A 24,733-nucleotide genomic window follows, 5' to 3' on the forward strand; every position below is an offset into this window, starting at 1 on the left:
TGCATTTTGTGCAGTTTTTGCTGAGTTTAAAATTCTTATATGAATTGGGGTACTCAAGTGAATTTGTGCTAATATATTTCTGTGGAGTTCAAGGTAGTTTAAGTTTTTGTCCTCTGTGGAAGTCCACATCTAAAATCAGTACCAAATAGACTAGCTGATGTTTTCAAAGCTAGATAGAAATTCTGTGACTAAATCCATAAATTCATTTTGAAAATGATACTCCTGTTTTGGAACATGTAAATAAAGAAATGAAGAATACATCCCAAATTCTGCTGTGTCCTGCACTCAAAGAGAAACCAAGACATTGCAGGGTATGTTTGCCATCAGCCCAAAACTCAGATCAAGGCYCTTCCAGCATTCCCAGACTTGACATCCCACATGTTGCTTTTTTTATCCATTATGCTTTTCCTCTTCAACTTCCACAAGATAGAGTGGATCCTCAGATAACAATGTGCTCTGAAAAAGGAATACTGGGTTTTACTGCCCAGGCATCCCAGGAGAAAGCATGTGCCTTGTAGCAGTGATGTCCCTTTGTGTCTCTGTACTGGCTGTGGAACAAGCAGAGCTGGGCACGTACGCTGTCCTGGTGGTTCAGGAGAAGTGGAGACAAGGCTGGACTYCTCCACTACTTCCTTGTACTCTCCTCCTGCTGCCTGAGCTATTACTAGTAACATGGAGCTTGTTCTCACTCCTGGGCTGCTGGGTGCAATGTAGGCAGCCAGCACAGAGAAACGAAGGGGCAGCTTGTATTTTTTTGTCCCCTTTGTTGCCAAAATTACTGGGGAATAYTTTGGTGCCAAAGGACTTCCCTCGGAATTGTTCTGATTAACCTAAAATCCCATTTTTATAACAGATTAGTGATAATAATCAAAGCTAAAGTTCCTGTGGAAATCTTAAGTTCATAGCTTTCAATTATTAAGACACATTTTAGTACTAGTGACACTTCAAGCTTGTATTGAATTCCAGCCTCACAAAAGTGTAACATGCTGTGTGTGTCAAGCAGAGTTAAAAATACAGTGTGGTTTAAGAACATTCAGAACATAAAATGGCTTTTCTATATCTGCTTTTAATGAAAAAAATATTGTATGAATAGAAATGGAAGTATAACAAAGAATTTTCAATTGATCTAGGAAAATAAAGGGATAAATAGAGCAAGTAAAACAAATATTTTAATTCCAGGTTATTTGTATGTCACAGAACTCCTGTCCCTACTTACAGCCACTTATGTTTCAAAACAGCCTAGAAAATAAGAACAAAATACCCTTATGGTACCTTTACTGACGTATTCTCAGTTGGAACTATGACAGTAGTGCTCACATATTATTTTTTCATTTCTGGCATGCCAAAAAGTAAAAAAAAAAAAAGACTCACAAGCTATCTTTATGCTTGAGGAAGGAAAACTTGATCTCATCTGTTTCCTTTCAATTTCATAACTTGCAAATTATTACTGGCAGTACACTCAGCTGATAAAAAGTAATTGTCTTATTTTAATTTTTTAATGAGCAATTTCTTGAATTTTATACAAGACTGTAAAGTAGATATGGGCTCATAAAGCATGGTTTTTACCCCTAAGGAGATCCATTTTAAGATAACTTCCAAACACTTTAGGTATGAGGAAAATAATTAAAAAAATCTTCACCAAACTAAAATTAACATACATGTATTCCATATATTAACATCGCCCCTGCTGTATGCCTTAGTATGGTCCAGATTCCCAACACAGAGACTATTTATATCATTTTCTAGTGTGTCCATATCTTCTTAAATTGGAAGAAATATGTTTAGAAAAGAAACCTGATCTACTAGAACATATAATGGGGCTAGATTAACTTCAATTATGTTACTTGAAATAAAATATCCATTATATAATGGATGAAATATCCATTATATTAAGCTACTGGCTGGCAAGCATTAAATCAAATATAGACTTCTACATACTCTGTATCTGTAGTAAAGTATTATAACATATTAACAGACCTTTATTTTAAAATCTCTTTCCACCACAGGAACAATCCTGTATTATACTGCCTCATATAAGCTAGTTGAGAGTTATGAGGATCCCTGTCTTTTTTGATACTGTATTCTGAGCTTTTCCAGTTGTTCTACACACTGTGTCTGGGCCAGCTTCAGTGTTCGATTCTCCTCTGTCAGTTCTGCATACTCCTTAGCCAGCTGAGCAGCATCCATGCTTTCTTTTTCCACTTGTTCCAGCCTGGCAATCAGCTCCTTTCTGACGATTATGAAAAAATAAAGGTTAAAAATTGAAGTATACAAAAATTTATTAGGTGTTATATTAAAGCTGGACTATAGGTTGTTAATATGGTATTACCTGAGCTGTTGTGCAGTAGAGGCCTAGAAAACTAATTGATTAGAGTCGTCCTTTTCCCTTGAAACATTAAGCTCTCAAAATCTCTGATACGTTTGTTCTTCAGTGACCAAACCTGCAAAATGCTGAGGACCTTCAAATAGCTTTAATTTCAGATTTTCAGATAATTTAGAGCTGAACATGCAGTACACTGGGGAGAATCAAGTCCCTAGAGACTGTATGCTAATATTTTGCCTGTATGGCTCATAAGAAGAATAAAAATGTATTTTTCTCTCAATATAAAACATATTTGAAAGTGGGCAAAGGTTTTTTTTTTTTTTTTTTGGTTGGTTGGTTGGTTGGCTTTATCAGTAGAATCTGTGAAACATGCCTGGTTTCTTTTTCTCTGCCATAAAAAAGATGTTCCTAGAAAATAGTAGGCACATGAATCTGAGCTACATATATTATTTCCATATTGTTTTATGCACATGCAGACCTTAGTTCTACTGCTGAGGAGCAGAGCTATCGAACTGCAAACCTGACCCCTCCTGGTCTTTTTAAGAGCAGACACTTGAGGATTCAAGCTGTTGCTTCTTCTAGGATGGAGTCACACAGTTCCCTGTATTCCCAGAGCTGACCAGAAGCTGCAGTCTCCTGTACAGCCTCAATTGAAATTACCTCAGCAGAAGTAAGATAAAAGAGGTCTTAAAACAACAGAACACACTGAATGCATGAGTAACTCGTTGCGTATCTAATCGCTCTCCACTTAGTTACCCAGCAGATTAGCCTGGCCTGTGCTTTTTTTCCCCTCTAACTCAAATCATTTCTTCACCCCTGCTACAGGAAATCACTTTTAAAAGGTTCTTAGCTCTTTTGATCATCCTATCTCTGAGATTAGTTAATCTTTAACTGCTCATAGCCCTGTGACTTTATTTCCCAGTCATGCCAAAACAATGCTTGTAGAGCGTCAGCGAGAAGATGTAATGTCTTCAAAGCGGATAGCTTTTTCCACAATCTCTAAAGGGGTGTTCTTGCTTGCCAGCCCTCCTGTCAAGCTAGACCAGTGCCTTCAGACAGGAAATTCTTACAGACTAGTAATTCTATCTCTGCAGGTCACAGAGTATTCATAAAATGCTAACTTTTCAATATTTGCGTAAGGAAATATGGGTTTTGAAAAAATTCTTCAGTCTGGCCTTCTTTCAGGATCAGTTTAATCTCGCTCTGTTTATTACAGCTTTCAGTGATAGCACAGTTTGCTCATGGCTTAGCTGGTTGTTTACAGTAACAGTTACTGCAGTTCAAGGAGTCGTATGTTAGAAGAGACCCCTGGAACACTCGTTTCTCTCAACCGTTTCCCATACAAAAGCAACTAGGGAGAGTAGCAGCCATTGCAGCAACTTTAAATCATCCAAGAGTTGAAGTATTCAGATGTTCTCCCATAGCTAGATATGTCAGCTTTGTTTTATACCACTTTGCTATGCTGTAGCAAAGACCTCTTCTGTTTCCTTTCATCAGGAATAAGATATATTCACCAGGTATATCTGAACAACTTTTCAAGAGAAAAATATTAAGGCTATATTTTGTTTAGCCGAATTCTATTAACATTTGGCATAATACAGTTGTAAAATTTGTAAAAGGAGCAAGACATTAACAGGTGTATTTCTCTTTGCTTAGGCCATGCTAGACCAACCAATTTTCAAATTGGCCAAGATGAACTGATCTGGGGAGAAAGTTCAATATTCTAGCTCCTATTAGAGATTAGAGATGACAAATGACTAACTGCAAGTATATTTTAGGGAGTAAGAAATGCATCTAAGGACAATCAGATTTCATCTACCAGCTTTAATCACTTCAGTCACTTGGAGCTTCCTCTGGAAGATTTTTGTTTCCTGAGACCAAAGGCAAGCTACAGTAGTATTTCTTTGCAATTATGCTGCTTGTGCAAGGCTGGAGTGAAGGATGAAACTTTTTCAAACTATAGACTGTTCACTCAGAAGTGTACCAAAATAATTAATTCAGAATCATTCCTCCTTACTTTTCTTATGCTTATCAAGTTCTTAAAGGGAGGTGCAGTGAACACACTAATAAGTAATCAGCATCTTAAAAGCAGGTAAAACCTTTTCCGTGCAAACTTTTAGTACATGTAAAAGAAAGTACTAACTACTTTTGCTGGACTTGAGCCAGAACTGGCACTGGCAGACAGTGTGCAAACTCAGACAGCTCTATTAATGAATGTCAGTCCTGATTTGGTAAGAGGAGGCTGTGAGCAAGTATGGCTTTCATGCTGCTTTCCAGTAAAACTCATGCAGCACAGATAAGAAAGCTAAATCCCAGGAAAAATGTTATTACACAAAATACAAATGGGTTAAGATCAAAGTATACTTGCTTCTGTAGCCCAGACTCTGGAACCTCTCTCCCAGAAAGCAGCTTCCTTGCACTGAGGTAGTAAAATWGCCCACTTCTGAGTCAGCAGAACCTACTTGTTCCCTCCCCATCAGAATCAACACCTGTTTACAGGGTAGGGTGATGTTTCAAGCAAATACTGCCAGCCTGCCACAGAGATCTAAAATTAGAGTACCAGGGAATTGCTAAATGTTATGAATGGTGTGGTTTATGAAGCTCACAAAAGGATGAGGACACTAACTAACATTTGCTTCTGATCTAATCCAGGATTTGAGCTAGCTTTCAGAGGTTAAAGAACACCATGCTAAGCTCTTGCACCATCTAGCCTTTGTTATGGATGCTTAATAAATGGATCTAGCATTGTGTAATCTGTGTTTTCTGTTAATTGTTACCCTGTGTTTAAACATTAACAGCATTCACAAAGTATTTTCTACTCTGTGCTGAGGTACTTGAAGCTTTGAGACAATCTGTAATGCACACTTTCAGTGTTCGTTTTTCCGGGAGGTGTTGGGGTGGGAAGGGAAGACCAGTGTGATTTGCATCATAAACCAAAAACCACAAGCCACACCAGAGCAGGAAAAAAAACCTAGCATGGTCTTAGTGAAATTATTTCTCTTGTCCTGGCCTTAATGACTACCTATGTGGAGCACAGAGCAATCTTACAGTAATATACTCATTGAATAAATACCAAAACAAGTTATTCCTGCTAGCTCATCTCTAACATGGAGCAAATAAGAGATTTTGGAGGTGAGTGTATTTGGAGATGAACTGGACTCAAGGAAAACAACTTTCCCAGTGTGAAGAGACAGACTTGTCTTTCCCCAGTTGTGGGCAATATATTCAGGATCCTGCATCTGTGGTACTATACAGTTCTTCCCGGGTGACATGGGGTTGTACCTTCTTGTGGCAGTGCCATAAGGTAAATTCCTCATTCTGTATTTGGCATAACTTTCACATCAGAAGGAATCAGGAGACCCCAGTGAGCTAGTTCCTTTCTGGGAAGACTGCCTTTGCATGTTCAAAGTCTAGCAACTAATTTTTAAAACAATGGGATAGCCTGTTTTAGTGTAAATGACAGTTTTAATGTAATGACATTATTTCTCAGATGCCGGTACATAAAAGGAAAGTATTCATCAATGCAACAGGGCAGGTTGAAGTTTTTCTTTGTATTGGAAGAGTTTTAATTTCTACTGATTTGGCAGGTAACGGGTATTTTGGATACGTGTAAATTGATGAAAAATCAGGTCCAGAATGGAAATATTAGTAAGATAAAAGGTTGTTGTCTTTATGGTTTATACCAGGTTTTTTTCTGAAGTACCTGACTACTTGCCTCAACAGTGTTGGGAGAGACAGTCTAGACACAGTGTGCCTGGAGAAACCACTTGGACTTGGGACCTTGGAAATGCTCCTAGGATCATCAAAGCATGCTAAAGCATAAGGAATGGCCCCATAAAATTAAACAGACATCTCCACAGCATGTCAATAGTAACATGTGTAAAGGAAGGAAAATAAATCATATCCATGACAAAGAAAAGGAGTGATCCTAAATCAGGTGGTGGTCAAATTATATTTTCTGGAGAGTTATATTAGAATTGTCTGGGAGAGGAAAAAGAGAAAACCAGCCAGAGCTAAGAATATAGATATAGCTAGCAACCATGGCAACTCTAATATTTAACTACATAATCCAGGGTCATTATCTAGTAATAGCAATATAACAAGTGCTCAAAATAACCAGCCATCCCAACCCTTTCACCCAAACTTAGATACTCAAAAACATCTGTTATGGAAATACATGTGTGTTTCTGGAACATAAATTAAATTACATTCTGTGACCTAAATGTGGTGTGTTCTCACTTCCACACCCTTTTCTTTCTTTTCTATCATGTCTCCCATTCCAGACTGATTTTGTCCCTCGCTCTACATTTTGTTGGCATAAATGGGCAGAGTTTGAGTGAAGAGAGCAAACAGAGCTATGATCATTTATATTAGCAAAAAAATCTAACCAGTTTTCTTTTAAATTTGTTCGAATTCTTCCTTGCTTTTGTCTTTTTCCTGAGCAACATCTTTTTTTGCCTTTTCATTTGCTTTGCCCTATGATTCCCCCCCCCTTTTTTTTTTTTAAACCTGCAGCCTCCCTTTCCCTCTTACACATTTCCTATTTTCCTGCGAAGTAGTTGTCGTCTTCTCTCCCACTCCTAGCCTAATACATTCTTTTGCCATCTTCATTGTATACAAGAGAAAAGGGCAAATAAGCTCCTGTTCTTGCTCTGAAGTAAAGCCACCCCTGTCATTTTACACCACTACTTTTCCATACTTCAGCCATACATAATTCTTATACTATAATGACAGTCAACTCAAACTAAGCAGAATTAAAAACCTTTTAAAAGTTTTGAAAGGGTAAATAAGTTTTGACTGTTTTAAAACAATGTTATTCAACTTTCTATTTCTTAAACATGCCTTCTTTAAAAATATACCTACATACATTATTTCATAATAAAAGGTTGCTTTTATATATGAACTTTGGAGTTTGGAAAAAAACCCATTTTGTTTATTATTCCATTTTTTGTTTTACAAAAAAGCTCCAACACCCCTAAGAACATTTATGTCAGGTTAACTTAAAATGATTTCTTTCTCCTAACCATCAAATCCAAAAAATTTGCTCAATCCATTTTCTGCTTTGATCCTGACAACCATTATAATTAATCTTCCGAGTACAGTTTTCTACCAGTAGGCTTCACAGGTGCAGATACTGACAGGTAGGATCTGACATTTGACTTCCACAAATGAGTTAATCTGTTGAGAGGAAGTTAAGAAAACTGGCAGGGCAATCATCCAACAGCACTTCTGGTTGCATTTGGTAAAAATGTAAATTGAAGAACAGTGCACAACTTACTATTTATTCACATTATTAGGAATGAAACTCTTTGTCCATTTTATTGCATTTAATATTTAAAAGAAATAGATTATAGATACCAAGTATATTAGGCAACTGTGAATCCACATCTCCATACCTTCAAATTCAAATGTAGAGTAAGATCAAAACATCTAATCTGCTCAAATTTCAGAAAGCTCCAAACAACTCCACCTTTTCAATTTGATTACAACTACTTTTGAGGTTAAAAGCCGTGCATCTCATCAAACTTCTTTTCTAAAAGACAAAACCTCTTTCTCTTCTGAGAATGAAATATTCAATATACATGTCATCCCAGCCATTGTGATCCAATCTTGACCTCTTCAATTCAGCATATGCCACCCCATAAACTTTCTTCAACTTTCAAACTGTTATTGTTGAGAATATTTTTATATAAAAAAGTCACTGATCACTAGATAAAAACCTTCTTTTACTTCTTGCTGACTCCTTCACCACAACACACATGTCCCCTTTCTTTACAGTTTTATATAAAAATCAAGGTTAATGTGTTCAGATCATGCATGCTTATGTGTGTGTATATAGGTATATGTGCCCTAATAACTTTTGAATCCACTGTCCAATTTCAACCAAACTTGATGGGGATGAAGAGGTCTCACAAAGAGCTGGTTTTTGACAGATTTTATGAAAACACATTTACAGAAAGGAAAGACACCACAAAGGGTGAGAAGGCAGTATCATGAGCCCTCCCCCAAAATACTAGACATAGGAGAATCTACCTGGAGAGGGACTTCATAAACAGTTCCCAGCTGGGGAAAAAACTTCAGTTGGCACTTGCACCTTTCTCAACCTCAAAATCAAATAATCATAGCATACCAATCTGTAGAAAATTAGGTATCCTTTCTTCAGATTAGGGGAGTTGGAAGGTGGTGAAAGGTGCTGGTCTAGGCATTTCACAGCTACATAGCATGTGAATATCTAGGCTACAAATACGTAATTAGGAAGCACATAAGAAAAACAATAAGAGAATTTGCTCCCTTATTCAGCCACTCTTGTTTTAACATAAGTTTACTGGGGAGTGAAGTCTTTTATGCACACAGAACAGGTTCAGCAAAGGTAGCAATAGTGGAAGCTTCCTCACGTTGTTCCAGTGTTGACATGCACTGGTGGAGTCAAGAAAAATGCCAGTTTGAGGCCCTTTAATTCATCCAGAATGACCACGGCTGAGAGACTCCCTTCTGCTCTCAGAGGCTGATTAGGGTAGTTTTGAGCTCAGGTAAACAATTTTGTGCATGTATCTGGCATTCCCAAGGAGCAAAATATTTGGCTAGTACCATAGATTGCATAGATATGCAAAAATGCAGTCAAAATTTCATTCTTGTAGATGCAAAAATATAAATATATGTGTCTAGCCTTCAAGAGCCTCAAGTTTACTTGTAAATGTGCATAGCTAATTCAGGCATGTGTCAATAATAATAATGCAATAATATTAATACACTCTGAAAAACAAATAATCTACTGTGTTTATAATCTATTGAGTTTATACATATAAAGTTAAGCACTTAAATCAGCATTTAATATTTTATATTCAGCTTGGATTTTCAGGGAGGTCAAACACGCATGGTTCCCACTGAAATCACTTTATTATTAAAGACACATGTAAGCAGCTTACTTTAGACAATCAGTTTGACAAATCATTGTAAAATTATTTGAATTAATTATCTTCTATATTCAGCTTTTTTAATTCACCAATTACTTTTGATTGGCCAAGTTTAATTAACAAGACATCAAAAGCAAATACTGGGTGAACTTAGTGTCAATCTCTTTTGGTTATTTTTTTGTTAAACTCTGTGCTAATCTGCCAGCAACCAAGTGCCATGAAAGTCCTACAATGGAAGGGGATGTGGTAGTGGGAACCCTCAAGTTAATTCCAACATGTTAGGCAAAGACTAACCATATTGTGTCTATAGCCATCAACCTCAATAAAGACAAGTCTCACTTTCTCATCCTGTGTAGTTTGGATTCAAGGAGATATTTGGCTATCTTTACTGCTAAGATTACAGCATTTCAAGTTTCCCCCACTAGCATGCTTCTGCATCTGAAGGCTCCCATGGATGCAAAGTCAGCTGAACTGTGTGGTCAACTATACTGAGACTGCTATGAAACAGGTACAGTGTTTCCTCCCCTCTACTCAGGGCCCTCTCTGCCAGAGCTCATGTGACCTCTGTTGCTATACTATGAAGAGCTCCATTCCTTCTTTCACTATGCACTGCACCATCACAGAAACATCATGCAGCATTTGGAGGAATGCATGGGTTTTATTTTCTCAAGAAGACACAGATATCCACACTGAGGTAACTCTCCTTTAGGAAGGCAACACTGCTTGCAGTCACCCTCAGTGTGAATGTGAAAACAGAAAAGCATTTGAAGGAGAAAGAATGTTTACCTAGCAGTAACTGTTATTCCTTGGGCTTGGTTGTCTGGTAAATACACTCACTACTCACTCTCCTCCTTCTCTCTCTCAGAATGCCTTTGTCAGGTTTCTTGTGGAGAGGAACTGAGAGTCATTGAGTGCACTTTGCCATTTAAGAGTCACATGAAGATGGAGGGAGTATGAGTACAGGCCATAGCCAAAAAAAGGTCACCTGCTCAAGCAGTTTGGATATGAACACCTAAAATGTGAATGTACATAGAGGCAACACACTACTAATGTTAAGTCAAATAATCTAAACCAAAGTGAGGATTCATACACTTTTCATTAAAACATATAAAGTTAAGTTGAAAAAAAAAATCTTTAAAACTAAAAAGTGGACTTGCACCAGCTGAGCTAGATTTTTATGTAACAAAGATACAAGTGTCCTAGAAGCTATCAATGAAGGTTTTAGGGAACGGCTGGATAACGGAGGGCCCAGAGCTATGACAATGCAGTGTCCTTAGTTCCCAGTTGATCCTAAGGACCAATGGCCTAATCGGGACTGTCAGGCAGAGGAACAAGGTCAGAAAATATCATCTGAGATACACAACTTCAGACTAGGGCTTTACAAAGAGAATATACAACAGTAAATACTTTGGGAAAGTTACTCACTTTCTTTCTTCCAGCAGAGCAATTTCTTTCTTGACCTCATGGTACTCTTCTGCTATTTTGCAGTGCTGTTTGTAGACCTGCATAGATTCCTTAGAGTCATGACAAGGAGGCAGAGGCTTTATGAATAGAAGAAGAAAAAAATATATACTGCTTTTGAATGAAATATTAGAATAAATGCATATTTGAAAGACACAGTCTTTATCTTCAGTTCTGTGACAATTACTTAGAGAAAATTCCTTTTAACCCTCACTGCACGATCTAGCCTAATAGTCCTAGTGACGGCCTTTCACAGAAGAGAAAAACACTTTCATGTATAAGAATATGCATAAACCTTCAAACCTTATTAGGATTTTCAGAACTTTCCTTGTTGACTTTTTAAAGTATTGCTGAAAGATTATTCAAAAAAAAAAAAAGATTTCTCCCTTACCTCCCTCTTTTTCTGCTACAAAAATGATAAAGTTGGTTCATTGGTCATATCCATATCTACACTAACATAAAATACAAGAGCATGTTTTCACTGTAGAAACTACAGCACTGAGCAGAAAGGTCATTTGAGTGCAAACAAGCTCTTATTCTCCAATTCTGCAAGATGAGAAGGAAAGATATGGAAAGCTATTGACTATTCTTTTTCATAGACATAATGCTTTTCCCAGCTTATTACTAAATGGCACAAGACATGAACTGGAAAACTGGGGATGGGATGCTGATCCTGCTGGACTCAACAGGAGTTATACTGCTGACTCCAGTGAAGCCAAGATTTCATGACAGGTTCTAGCACAGGAATGCCTCAATCTGAAATACTTAGTTAACAGAAATGATATGAGAGTTAAAAGTTATATTTGCACAGTGTTTTGAATTTCCATGAGCGGTGCGGATGAGAGTTAAAAGTAGAAGGATAATGACAGCAATTAAAAAAAAAAATCCAGATAAGAAAGAGAGTGAAGGCAAAAGCCCTCTAATATGAATACCTACATTAGGGCAGAAAGGAGGGTTTTTTTAAATGCACACTAGAGGTAATAAATATGTCAAAGAAACCACTCTATCTTGGGACTCCTCATATGAATTACAGCTAAAATCTTGAAAATACTGTCTGGCTAATTGTCGGTGCTTTTTTGTTCCTTAAAAAGAATGCAACTTAATTCAGGCTTCAGACTTGACTGTCACATTTTGGCCATAACACTTTCAGGAAGTGTAGTATTTTTAAGTTATTAGCCATGAATCAATTGACTGTAAATGAACTCCAAATAGCATGCTTGAGCCACCTGTTTGAAGCAAAAGGAAGCACTTAAAATAGTTCCTTTACTGCCCAGTTAAAGAACTTCCAGTTGACTTTCATAATAAAAGTGTATAATTTTTTACTTCTTGTTGTCCTACTTTGACTCTTATTTGTAGTATAGTAGTCCAATGACATTGTTAGAAAAAGAAAAGCACAAGTTCTTGGATATTTCCTGTTATGAACTTGCAATCCTCTGTTTTAGCTGAACTACAAATTTAAATTTCACTAAACATATTCAGAGACGAAGCTTAATCCAGCAGGTAGCGTAAGTCTTCTTCAGATGGATCTCAATGCATAGATGTAACTAGTATATGGACCTTTACAAGTACTTGTATATGGTACTTAGTTCCTCATGGAAATTTTGAAACAGACACTCATTTTCCAAGTTTTGAATGTAAAAATGCTATGTCAAAATTGCTTCACGGCACAGGTCTGAGCTGTGGAGAAGTCAGGACCTCAGRGAAAGAGCTGTCCATTACTTGGTGAAGCTGGTTCCTAGGAAAGGGATATTAACTGCATTTCAATGGGGATGAGCAATAGCACCATCCATACAGTCACCCAAATAATAAGCATAAATTTAACAGGACAGAATATAGAAGTCTCAGTGCTCTAATCCAAGAATGCAAGGATGAACCAAAGTAGCTCTGGTATCTACCAGAGATCAGCAAACAACAAATGCATCACAATAAAACAATTTTGAACAGTACCCAGGGGGAAAGTCCCTAAACAGTGATCCTTTGGAAGAGAAAAAAAATTGCTTTTGCTTCCACCGTAGTTTCCGCAAATCTAGCTGGTGTAAACCAATTCAAAAATTAAAGCAGCATTCAGTTTCTATATTCCATCTTCCCACTCAAAAGTTATATTTAGAGAGCTAAAAATTATCTAGTCATGCTGAGACTTAGTATCTAATTCCCACTTAGAACCAGTTGCTGACTTTCAACCCCCTTCCTGTCATTGTTTCCTCTTCAGTGTCATTTTTTCTTACGTTGATATTTTAAGTTTTTCACTCAAAATGAACTGTCAACAAGAAATAGTCATTTACTAATATTCTCTTCATACAATTTTGCTTCAATCTTGAGTGATGCTATCAAGCGTTAAATCGAGAACTTTTTTTCACTGTGAAAAGCTGCCTATTTACCATGTAAAAGTTAAGGTGGAATGACATTTATACTTTAAAATGTAAATTTGATTATGATTTTTTGGGACCGGATGACTGAGCATTTTGGTTTGCATTCTTGAAAACTTGAAATTTCCATCAGAGGTTTTTGCAGATAGTGCCTACAGTTAACATGAGTAATATTTGCCCACTAGTACATGACACACAAGCTTATGCATTCCTTATTTAACAGATTGCTCTACTACAACAACAAGAAAAATGTGGAGATAAAACAGTCTAGTCAGTTCTTTTCTGCCAACCAGAAAATGTAAACCAACACATAAGCATAGATAAATTATTTTACCCATGTCTTCCAGCCTACTTTTTTGTCATAAACAAGAGTACAAAGAATTAATGATACATCTGTCCCCATCAAGAGAAGCATTTTCAGAAGATGCAGGGCAAACTCCTGAAAAAACAAATGCAGAAACAGAGGCAAAACTTAATTTGTTCCAAAGCCATAACCCCAACAATCAGCAGACATTTACAGTATTAAGTTATTTCCACAGAAGAGAGAACAATAACAGAATAGTAACAATTACTCATCTAAATGGAGTTGGGAGGAACCTACAAAACCCCTGAGTCTTGTCCCTTGCTATCACAGGCAAACCTGGGGATTCATGGGCTTATTAAGTTCTACCTTAGAACAATTTAAGTCCCCTTCCCCAGCCAGAAGACTGCCCCAGGGCCTTACCAAGGATTAGAAACATATTTCTAATTGCCAGTTTGATTTTATTGAAGACAAGTTTGTATATGTTCTTCCCGTGCCAGCACTGTCCTTCATTTAAATAGCTCTTCTCTATCCTATTTTACCTCTGTGATGTATTATATAATTCTCAAACCTACATCTTGGTAGGTCAACCAAGCTACATTCCTCTAATCCCTCCTAGGTGACATTTCCATTCTCCCTAGATTATTCTAGCTGTCTTGTTTTGCCCCCCATTCCAGCTTCAGTGCCTGTTTTGAATGCCTGTGACCAGGCCATATGCAGTATTATAGATGCTATGCTGATGGCGTTCCTTCGGCAACTCACCTCTGGCAGAGAAAAAGAAATGGAACTCCCAGGCCAAGTATTTTTCATCCATGAAGCCTGTATTCTGTTTTTTGGTAAGAGTTTACATAGGCAACTAATTAGAACAGACCTTAATAAATGTCAATTTGCAGTATGTACTTTTTCACTCAGAATCCAACAACCATACTTTAATTTCTCCTCAGTACAGCCCGAGCTTGTTACTTCATGACATATCTTGCCCATCCAGAAATTAATATATATAAAAGCATACCTGCTACATAAGCAAAAAAGCCCCTGCCAAAGAAAGTTATATTTAATGGCAACAGTTGCTACTTTTAATCCTGCTTATTTCAGGCTTTGGCGTCATCCATCCTCATTTTCCTGTGCTGGCAAAACATGCGCGCACAGCATCTCTGGTTTTGTTCACAAAACTATTACAAAAGCTACAGCTTTCACTGATACTACTGGTCTATTCTGTTATCCCTAATTTTCAGCAAGGGAAAATTTCTCTGTAGTTTATTGAGTAACTCACTTTGACAAACTTTTTTACAGAGTCTAGCAAATAGACACTAAGAGATCTCTGTTACAGGCTGTTCTGTAACTGCAAAAGTGCATGTACACCTGTATAAGACATATGCACTATTTGTTTACATTTTTATTTGGAATCAGAAAAGAAAGATGTGGAAAGATGCTATGAAAAGGCAGTTCATGGATAAATAGAAGAGCCCGAGCTGACCTGTTTTTTAAGACAGGTTGAAGGAGCTGTTCTAATCAAAGTCTTTGCTGGGGGTCAACTAAAAGACAGTTGTTTTCAGGTTTTTTTTCACTTTACTTGCATGACAAAGTGTGTTTTGCCTTTTTTGCCTTCCCATATGAATATCAGCATTCTGTATCCACAAAAGTCCACAGCTGAACTGGTAAGTTCTGTGTAGTTGATAGTATTACCTGAGTGTTCAAAAACTTAAAAACACTCTGTTTTTTAATGTACTTTGGGTTGTTTGCATTTACTTTTTGCTTCTGGGCTCTTTGAAAAAAAAATAAATCAAAGTTTGCTTCTGAAAAGATTAAAGCTTAAAGAAAAATACTGTGTCATGCATTTTTGGCAGCTGAGCATGTGGACTCATCTAGAAGGCAGTCCTTGGCACTGGTCTAATTAAGGAGTGGTGTCTCACTTTCTGTAGATTTGGTTATTTCTAGCTAAACCATTCTGSAGAACCAGAAAGTCCAGTGACAATGTTTTGCATGTGGCCCATGTTCATTATATGGCCTTGTGTACTCTTCCACGATGGAAACAACCAAATTATACCAAGCAAAACTGATAGCTATACATTGTAACTAGGTTTTGTTGTGCAACTGCAACTCTTCAGCCAATCTCAAATATCTAGTCTAGGAGATTTCTAGTCTAGTTCAGAAGCTTATTATGAAAATAAGCAGCTCTCTTCCCTCCAAACAATTCAAGTCAGCTGGATGTAAGGAATTGGCAGTTTTGGTCTTCTTTCTGAGAGATCTTCCATTCTTTTCCAATCTTAGTATGGTACTTTGAATCTGTCAATATGCATGATTTACATAACCTAAAATAAGATTATAGGTATCACAGCAAGATTAAAGGAGGCTTATCAAGTTCATAGGCCATGAAATCTAATTCTAGAGTACCACGACACTCTGGAAATTCTCTTGGAATTTAATACATATTCAAAATACCAGATATTATAAAATACAGTATACTTTTTTAATTTTCTAAAATTATCTGTATGCCTCTACTGAGGGTCTTGACAATCAGTAGAAGTGAGATTTCCATTATTCAAGTTCTAGAGTAAACAAGGTTTCTGCTAAATGTGTGTTACATATAACAAACTGTCCCTTTCATAACATAAAATATCTTCATTGCTTTTTTGTATAGACATTTCCAACTGAAGCATGAAAAACTTCTCTTTGACTTAATAAACTGATATGATAAATGGCTGGAGCATCTTCTCTCTTGCAGTAATTTTATGGTCATCTAACTCCATTGATTTCAGAAAATTTATAGTACCAAATATGATATAAATGCCTCTATCAAGCTCATGATTTCATGAAATGAGATGGTACAGAGTTACCAGACTCCCTGTGTGTCTGTACATGAGTTCTGTTCTTCCCTGTTCGGAATGAAACTCTCAGCTGGAATAAAAGAGTTTCACAGAAAAGAGAGAGAGGAACTGAGCAAATCACAGGAAATGCTGGAACAGGAGAGACAAAATACAGGGCTTAATAATGTAGGTATTTAACACTGGATACCTTCATCTATATTCAGTGAACTAAACAACAAGGCCTTAGATGCTGATGTAGTGTCTAAATATAGCAAATAACCACTAATAGAATGTCTGTCAGAGAGGTCACCACCCAATACGCAGCTAATCAGAGAGGCTCCTTCCAAGGCCAAGTCCATGGGGCAAAGGTTAACTTTTCCCAATAACAAACTGACAAACGTAGTGAACCTATCTTCTCTGCACTGCTGACTTCATTGCTTACACAAGGGGGAGAAAAAACATTGAAACTCTAAAAAGCAAGTGCTTTATCCTTATTCAAAGTGTTGCTCTTCAGTGGGAAAATAAAAAATTCCAGGACTGCAAACAAAAGAAATCAAAAGAAAAAACTGTATTAATATGAGCTTTGTTTTACTTGGGCATYTCAGGAACAGCATGATTTTTATTAATAAATCTGCAAAAGAGACTAGTCTTTTCCTGTACATAGTTTAAGCTCCTCTATTCTCATATATAGGGCTTCTGTCTGAGGTGATCCTACATAATATTTATAATAAATAAATAAATAAATAAAACTAAAACTTTTGAGTTATAGTAGAGGTGTTATTTTCTTACAAATTACTCGTTGGAACATCTTCCCTAAAAATACTGGAAAACATAGCATTCAAAAAGGTAATTTGAGAAGATAACATTTTCAGTCTGAATCTATGTAGTAGATCAGAATGCTTGACTGATCATTTTTATTCTTCAGAAAGAAGCTCTAGCTTTCAGCTGTTAAGATTGTTCTCTTGCAAGAGTGTTTATAGAGCACTAAGTATTTGCAATTAGTCTTCTACAAATACCTTTTCTATAGCCAGTTCTACCTCTAACTCTGTAAAGTTGGCATCAGTGCTTTGAGAGCAGGTTTCACAACCATGACGGGGGAAGGCTGCAGTGAACTTTGCCCTGCCATTGGATACCAGTGCCCAGGGAGTAAGTATGGTAGGATCGTGGTGGGAAAAGTGGGAACGCTAGGTAATTCTGCTCAGACAGCCAAGTTGTCTGCCAGGGCCTAACATAGAAGGACAAGGGCTTGAAGCCCAAAACAGAGGTGCAAATTGCTTGAGACTCAGGCTGTGGTCTGATGCCTGCATGCATAAAATTCTAAGGCTCCGATTTTCCAAGTCACTCAGAGAACTTGCATATCTTTCAAGCCGCTTTCAAAATCCAACCCAAAGATCAACTAATTTGGGCTCTTCATTCTTACAAGTTTCAAAATTTTCCTCTATATGTTTGAGAGCTGGCAAGTTACTACTTTTTTTTAAGTGCATATTATTATATAGCCACCTACCAGGCATTTATAGTTTGTTTCTTTAAATAAAATATTAATGCCTTTGATTGTATTTACGGCATGGTGATGAAAATCTTGTGGGTCTAGCTGTGATATTTTTATTATGAAACTATGTACCAGCATTCTTACAAATTCAAGCATTTCAGACTGCTGTGCCACAGCTGATTAAAGGGTACATTTACATGAAACCTCATGTCTGCTGCTTTATACTAGCTAACTTTAGGATAGAGAAAAGTGTGGATGGAACGACAAGGGACTCCACCATTCAATACTTACATAGGTCTTGCTGAAGTCCATGTCGTTAAATTCCTACTGTAATATGGGAGCTAGCTCTTTTCAAAGCTGGTTGGTTACATTAACATAAATTGCAACCACATGCTATACAGAGCTGACACACCATTATCAGTTTGGATCATAGCAATTAAAAAAAGTAATTTAATTAATAAGAAAATACAACTAGGTAAATTATAACTTTGTTGCAGTTGTTGTGTGTTTGAAACATTAAAGCAGTTTATATATGATGCAATGGTTATAACTTTATATAAATGGTTATAACTTTAAGCTGTGATCCAGACTGACAAAAGCAAGGAAATTCAAATATTCGCTGCTAAAGCTAAAAGCCCTGTTACCACAGCATCAACTCAGAACCTTGTGTTGATGTAACTACCTCAGCTTGAACATAAAGACATCTAAATATAAATGAACATATAAGCTTGAAAAGCTAAAGGATAAAGTACCAACACTGACTTTAGAGTGGCTGAGTCAGGCAGATCCTTCTCATAAGTTATCCTTTGAACTCACTAGCAAAAAAAAGTTTCTGAAGGATAATAAAAAGAACATTATCTGAATCAAAATCTTTGACTGTTTCTTTGAATTTATTGTCATCTTGAGATCATGAGGGTAAAGGAAAGATTTAGGCTTCTCTTGAAAAAATGTTAGGTACTTAACAGATCAAAAGAGTGTACTTAGTGGAATTGCTCTGCATGCGCTTAGAAAACTTTTACTGAAGGGCTATTATTTATCCAACAGACTTGAATGCTTCCAGGGCAACAATTTCAATCTATCATGAAAGTACACATTTAGAGAGTACATAATATATTCCACAAATGGATTGTGAAAGTCCTAATAAAAAATCATCATTTTGCCTGTAAAGTACCTACATCTAGCACTGGTAATTTTGTTTTTACGTACCAATATAGTAGTAATGATAATCATACTTTGCCCTTTTAGAGCTCTTGTCACCCACAGATCTCAATGTTCTTTAACAAAGAAGATAAAAATTATTAACCTTACTGCACAGACAGAGAGGAAGCAACTTCTGCAGGATCACACAGTCTGTCACTGACAGAGTGAGAAAAAGAATGCAGGTTCTTGAATTTCAGTTCAGCACTTCAGTCACAAAACAGTATTGCTTTTCTCAAATTTATTTCTGCTGAGGGAAAAAATATCAATTGTCCTTTGCTGCACTGGAAGGTCTGCAGAACAAAGACGCAAACATACTACCCTGTTCCCCTCAGTGCAGATCTTAATTTGCTGTTCATCCCTTTAATCTTTCCTAGTTATGCCCAGTGAAGGAACCTGCTTCTATTCTCAGGATTTGAGAGACAGAGCAAGAAGAGTCTCTGTCTTCCTCAATTCCTTCTTCAGTCATCCTTTTGATGAGAGCAGCAGGAGAGAAAAAGTCCTTTAGATCGGCAGCCCTCCAGTATTGTCTCACCAGTTGATGGGGACAGGAAGGGTGACATCATTGGACAGCATGGTCTGCTAATGCCTTTCTCAGTTTACACTCAGGAAACAACTGCCTGCATATTGAAATATCAGAGGAAGTCTAAATGCTCCTGGGACACAGATGATCTGAAGTACCTTGCAATGGCCAGCAAACACTCCAGAACTGCCACAGAGGAAAGGGAAATAATCCCTGGATACAGAACTGGCTCTGCGCCCACTGAACCATGGAGTTTCCACAGCCTGACGTCTGACTGAGCAATGTATCAGGACTCTGTCTTGCTACTCTGGCATCACAAACCAGCCTGGTCACAAAAGCATTCACCTCTTTTGCCCTGCATTGTCTGCAGACATCTGCTAGAGCAACCACTAGGCTTGCTGGCTAAGCAGCATAAACTAAAGTAACTTTGAGGATGCTATCATCTATACTGGAGACTGGCCCTAGTTAAGCAAGATTAGAGATAAGATGGCCCCGCAAAATATACCTTTGCATTTTCTTGGAATGCTTCAGAGAAAGGTCATTATAACAATCTTCACACAGCTTATGGGTGTTAAATACCTGGCTCATACCTTCTCCCATTAAAACCACAAGAACTGTTCATTGTAGGGCAACGTTCCCAGCTAGGTTTTGCATAATAATTGTAAAAAATAAAAAAAGATTGTGAGATTGTAAAAATAGACATATTTCTCCGCAATTGGATTAAAAATGTCAAATGATTTTTCTGCAGATCTTGAAAGGAAAATGTTTCCTTTCATGGAAACAAAGTCTCAAGAAATGTTAACAGTTTAAAGAAGCAACACTGAAAATCCCATCTTAGTGTAACATCCAGAGTTTTCTAATATAATAAATCTAGTCAACATGAAGTAGAATGGTAGTTAAAATAAATAAATAGATAAATAAATAAATAAAACAAGTTTACCTGCAGCTGCTGATCTAGTTCTGGAAATGCCAAAGGGAAGGAGTTTTCAGGAGAAGCATCATCTAAAAGGTAAACATGAAGTGAAAAGCCAATATCTACTGAAAAGGCATTTCAAATGATCTGTTGATGTAGTTGTACATTGCATATAACCTCTATAATATCAGGATCCTTCAAACACCTTTGTATATGCTTTCCTTTCCACACTTGAGATACTTCAATAAACTCCTTGAAAATACTAGTGAGTTGGAAATAAGAAAATCTTTAAGTGTTGGAAAGACAGAAACCCTAATTTGTACTGCGGTGATTAGAAAGCAAAACGAAACCAGTCACAGCAATAGAACGTTATAATGTAATTAAAACAGTAAATCCAAACAATCTTTTTTCTTGAGCTGTCCATACAGTGCAAAGAATTAAAGAATTTTCCACAGACAGCATCCTTACTGTCAAAGAGGTCATGACTTCAATGAAAGGGAAAGATGTCTTCCCCATCACAGCACAATGGCTTAGCAGGGTTAAAACAGCAATAACAGAAATGCTTTCTCCCACGCTACAAAGGCAACCACAAGAATGCACAAACCAGACTGGCAAACCTGGAACTAGAAGCCTGTTACCCACACAGACATGGTTAGAACGGGGAAGCACTRCAAACAACTTCATACTGCAAAGAAATAACTTTACTACGACCTGTAGGTGACTATCCTTATGTGATAGGGTCAGTTCATTCATGACAGTCAGCCAAATTGTGTTTTTATTTATTTTTTTATTTTTAGTACAGGCTTCCAGCAAGGTGGGACAGAGTGTGCCAGTTACRTCAGTGTTGTGATGTGGACACCTGCCCACTAGTAGCTGGACTGAGATCAGAAATATGAATCATAGTTGGTAGCGTCACAACTAGCCACTGCAGTTTTTCTTACTTGGTGACTTTCACGCTATCAGTTTTGCATTGGATTGTGATGACTGTTTATGTATCTTACTACAGGTTATGGGAGGTAAAGAGAAGGTTATTGTTAGCTAGCTTACAGAGTCAATTATTTGTAATGTGTCAAAATTAAACAAGGATATCTCTCACAGGAGAAAATTGCTAACATAGGTCAGATCCTACAAACTGCTCTGTGCCAGCAGACTTGTAAGGTACAACAAAGTCCCCAAAAGATTAAAAGAACCATGTATCAAAGCAGTATTCTGTATATTCTTAATGAGTATAGACTAGGATCTAAATTATGTGTCAAACGTATTTTATCTCTTTATCCTGCCATCAGTGGTCACACAGCAAAGTAAGTTGGGGGAAAAAGTAAAATAAGACATCTTGTTCTATCAAGAATGAACATACTAGCTAACGTACAGTCCAAACATTAGTTCAACTAGCATAGCTAGAGTAGGGCACCACAGAGAAAAGCTATCCTTAGTCTCCGTCTGTACGCTGTTGTGAAAACCTATGCAAACAAAAAGTTTTAGGAAGGGATGCCTGGAGAAGAAAAAGATACAGTGTTACTGAGGCAAAAGCAAAACAATGAACTTCTGCAGAAACCAAAGTGAAGTACTGTATCTTACGGGGGAGGATTCTTGCTATTATTAACAAAAAACATTACCTCCCCCTCCCATATACCTTCATTTTGTATGCTCTGTCCCAAACATTTCCCTTCTGGAAAATACTTAAATTGCTGTAATCATATAGAGTTGTATCATGCTGATATGAAAGTGTTTATCTTTAAGTTGCTGTTGCTTTCTTGTACAATATTTAAAAATAGACTAATATTCTAAAAGAAGAAAGATGAATCATATGGCAGGGCTAAAAGGAAGGACGGAATAGGACTCAGTTGGACTAGGAGTACAGCTGCTCTACAAATATTTGGCTGAATAGTTGTTAAATAGTCTGACAGCGATATTGGACCTGAGTCGTGGACAGCAGTTAAGCTGATATTTGTTTTGACAATTCCAGCAGTACAACCTTTGGTACAGTAGCAGTAAGAAGGGACGTCAGATGATTTTAACTTAACAGAAACAAGGCAAAAGTAACCCCAAGAACTTTTAAAGGAACATTAGCTTTTTTTTTTTTTTTTTTCACTGAATCAGTTATTAGTAATAAAAAAAGTCAATGTTGTATCAGGATATTAGGAAATATACTCTATTACCTTCAAAAAAGAACCATTAAAAAAAAATTTAAAGATTGGAAATACTTTAAAAAGGATGAATAGAGAAAGAAAGTACTATAGAGGAAATCCTTTCAATAAGCAGATGTTCCCTGCTTATTTTCTGAACTCAAGTGACTGAGTCAATGGTACTAAAAATAGAACATACTGGTATCCTAACCATTATGGCATACCATAGTACATTTTATAATGGGCCTGCCCTAGCATCTATTGAACAGCTGCTAGGGTTTTTTTTAGTTATGCTAGTTTAAGACTTATTTAAATCGTCTGATGTTCTGCACATCAGATAAGCTGGGGACTTTGGTGGCTTGAAATTTTTTTGAGTTCCTAATTCTCTTAGGCTCCTCTGAAATTTTCAGCTTAACTATTTAGTCCACAAAAATTAATGGAAATCTTTAACTGCAAGCTTGTTTCCCACAAAATGAGCAATAACTTTCCTCTCAGCTTCCAGTGAAATAAATTACTTCTTCAGGTCAGTCTGTATTTCAGTGTCGTCAGAGCAACAAACACAACAATGACCAAAAAAAAATCATTTGGCAAAAATTAAGCACATGCTTAGGTTTCACAGAGGGGGGAAATGACAGCAATCATTCACCTCCTAAGACTCTTTTGAGGATATTTTCAGAAAGTCAAGAGGAAAGCTATAAACTCCTGCATGTTCTTCCAAAAGAACCAGTATTGCCCTTACAGGCTTGAATACTGGGTGTTATGCAGGAGATCAGACTAAATCACACTGGCTTCTAGCCTTAAAAATCTATGACTCTGAAAATCAGAAACAGTGAAAATATCTGAAATGTCACTGAAATTATTCTGAAGATCAAAACACCCTCCCAATTATCTGCTTACCTACCTGTACTTGTTCTTTTCTATTCTACATTTCCTTCACTAGACAATAGAATTCAGAAAATTCCCTGTATTTCCTTTTCTCACTTTATTATCAATATTTAATAAGTTCTGCAATCAGAATAAGGTGTCATTGATATAATCAAAGACTTTCTTTCTAACAGTCAGTGGCTTTTCTCTGCCTAACAAAATCTGAAAATAAGTAGGCTGATTCTACACCAGATACAAACAGCATCTCACCTCTGCAGTCATTCTTTTTTGCCTCCCTTCCCTATCACTCATAAACTGGATTTATAATTGAAGCTGATTGTTTTAACAAAATCAGTTTTGTTAAAAATTATCAAAAACAGCAACTTGCTGCAGCTGCAATTGAGTCAAGATTCTGGTCAAAACCAAAAACAAAAAGGAGGAAAAGTTGTACACGTGAGTGTTTTGGACATCCCAGTAAAGCCAACAGCTCTAACCCATGATGTGAGACAGTTCAGAGACTTCATCACCAGCCTCCRAAATTCAAATAAGTATGTTGCATGATTTCTAAATAAGTAGCACTTCTTGATTTCCCATAGATCTGACATTAATTTTGGGGGTCTAGATTTAAAAGACCTGTACTCTGATTACAGCTTGAACTCCCTGATGCATTCAGTCCCCTGATACATGCTAATGCTGCACACTGAAGAATGAATCACGCTTTCTGGAAAGCTTTGCTTTTTAATCATGTTCTGGCCTTGTGGAGGTCCCAGTAGCCCAGACCTCCATGATGTAGACAAACAAGCAATATTGCTCACACTTTGCTGTCTGTCTGGGACAGTGAAGGGTACCAGCCCAGTCTCTTCTTACATGGCTGCTGTTTAGCTGAACTATGTATGGGCAATGTATGTATGATGAATAAATACTTTAAGGACAACATCTAAATTTACTTGTACTATAATCTCACAAATTACAGTTTCTCTAGGATCTTCACAGTTAGAGAAGACCCTACATGCAAAGATAGATAGAAATAGAATATACAAATTTAAATGTGTTAAGAGCACATTAAGGTTGCTAAATCAGGCACTCAAAATTTAGGAAATGCCAATCACAACTCTGCTTCCTTGAGTAACTGAGTTATGATCCAGCCTTTAATTATATGATCAGGTACTATTTTTTTCTCCTCCATGCGTGGGCAAGTGTATTCAGATCTCTTCCTCCTAAATTAAAGAATCAAATTGGTAATGTAAGTAGGCTGTTATCCTGTAAGTGGATCAGCCCTTGCACAGGAACAATGCTCAAACTCTGCTGCAAGTAACGCAACTAGCTGGGGGACAACACTGGGTCAGGGGATCCAGTCCTGGCCCTGGAAGTGCAGTGAGAACTAGTAGCTAGAGCGATGGTCACCGACAGACCAACACAGACTTATCAGATTCATCCTGGAAGGCTCTG

The 24,733-nt window shown here is 37.1% G+C and overlaps 1 protein-coding gene across 1 annotated transcript in view; it reads right to left on the reverse strand.

The window, feature by feature from the left end:
- Window positions 1-1,050: 1,050 nt before the first annotated feature.
- MAP3K7CL (MAP3K7 C-terminal like) overlaps window positions 1,051-24,733 on the reverse strand; it is a 30,555-nt gene continuing 6,872 nt past the window's right edge. Inside the window, 3 exon segments of the mRNA XM_026077665.1 lie at window positions 1,051-2,230; window positions 10,663-10,778; window positions 20,322-20,383. Coding sequence (XP_025933450.1) covers window positions 2,050-2,230; window positions 10,663-10,778; window positions 20,322-20,383 — 359 coding nt within the window. The 3' untranslated portion in view covers window positions 1,051-2,049.

This window comes from Apteryx rowi, unplaced genomic scaffold, assembly GCF_003343035.1.
Source record: "Apteryx rowi isolate R43461 unplaced genomic scaffold, aptRow1 scaffold_46, whole genome shotgun sequence".
Taxonomy (NCBI): Eukaryota; Metazoa; Chordata; class Aves; order Apterygiformes; family Apterygidae; genus Apteryx; species Apteryx rowi.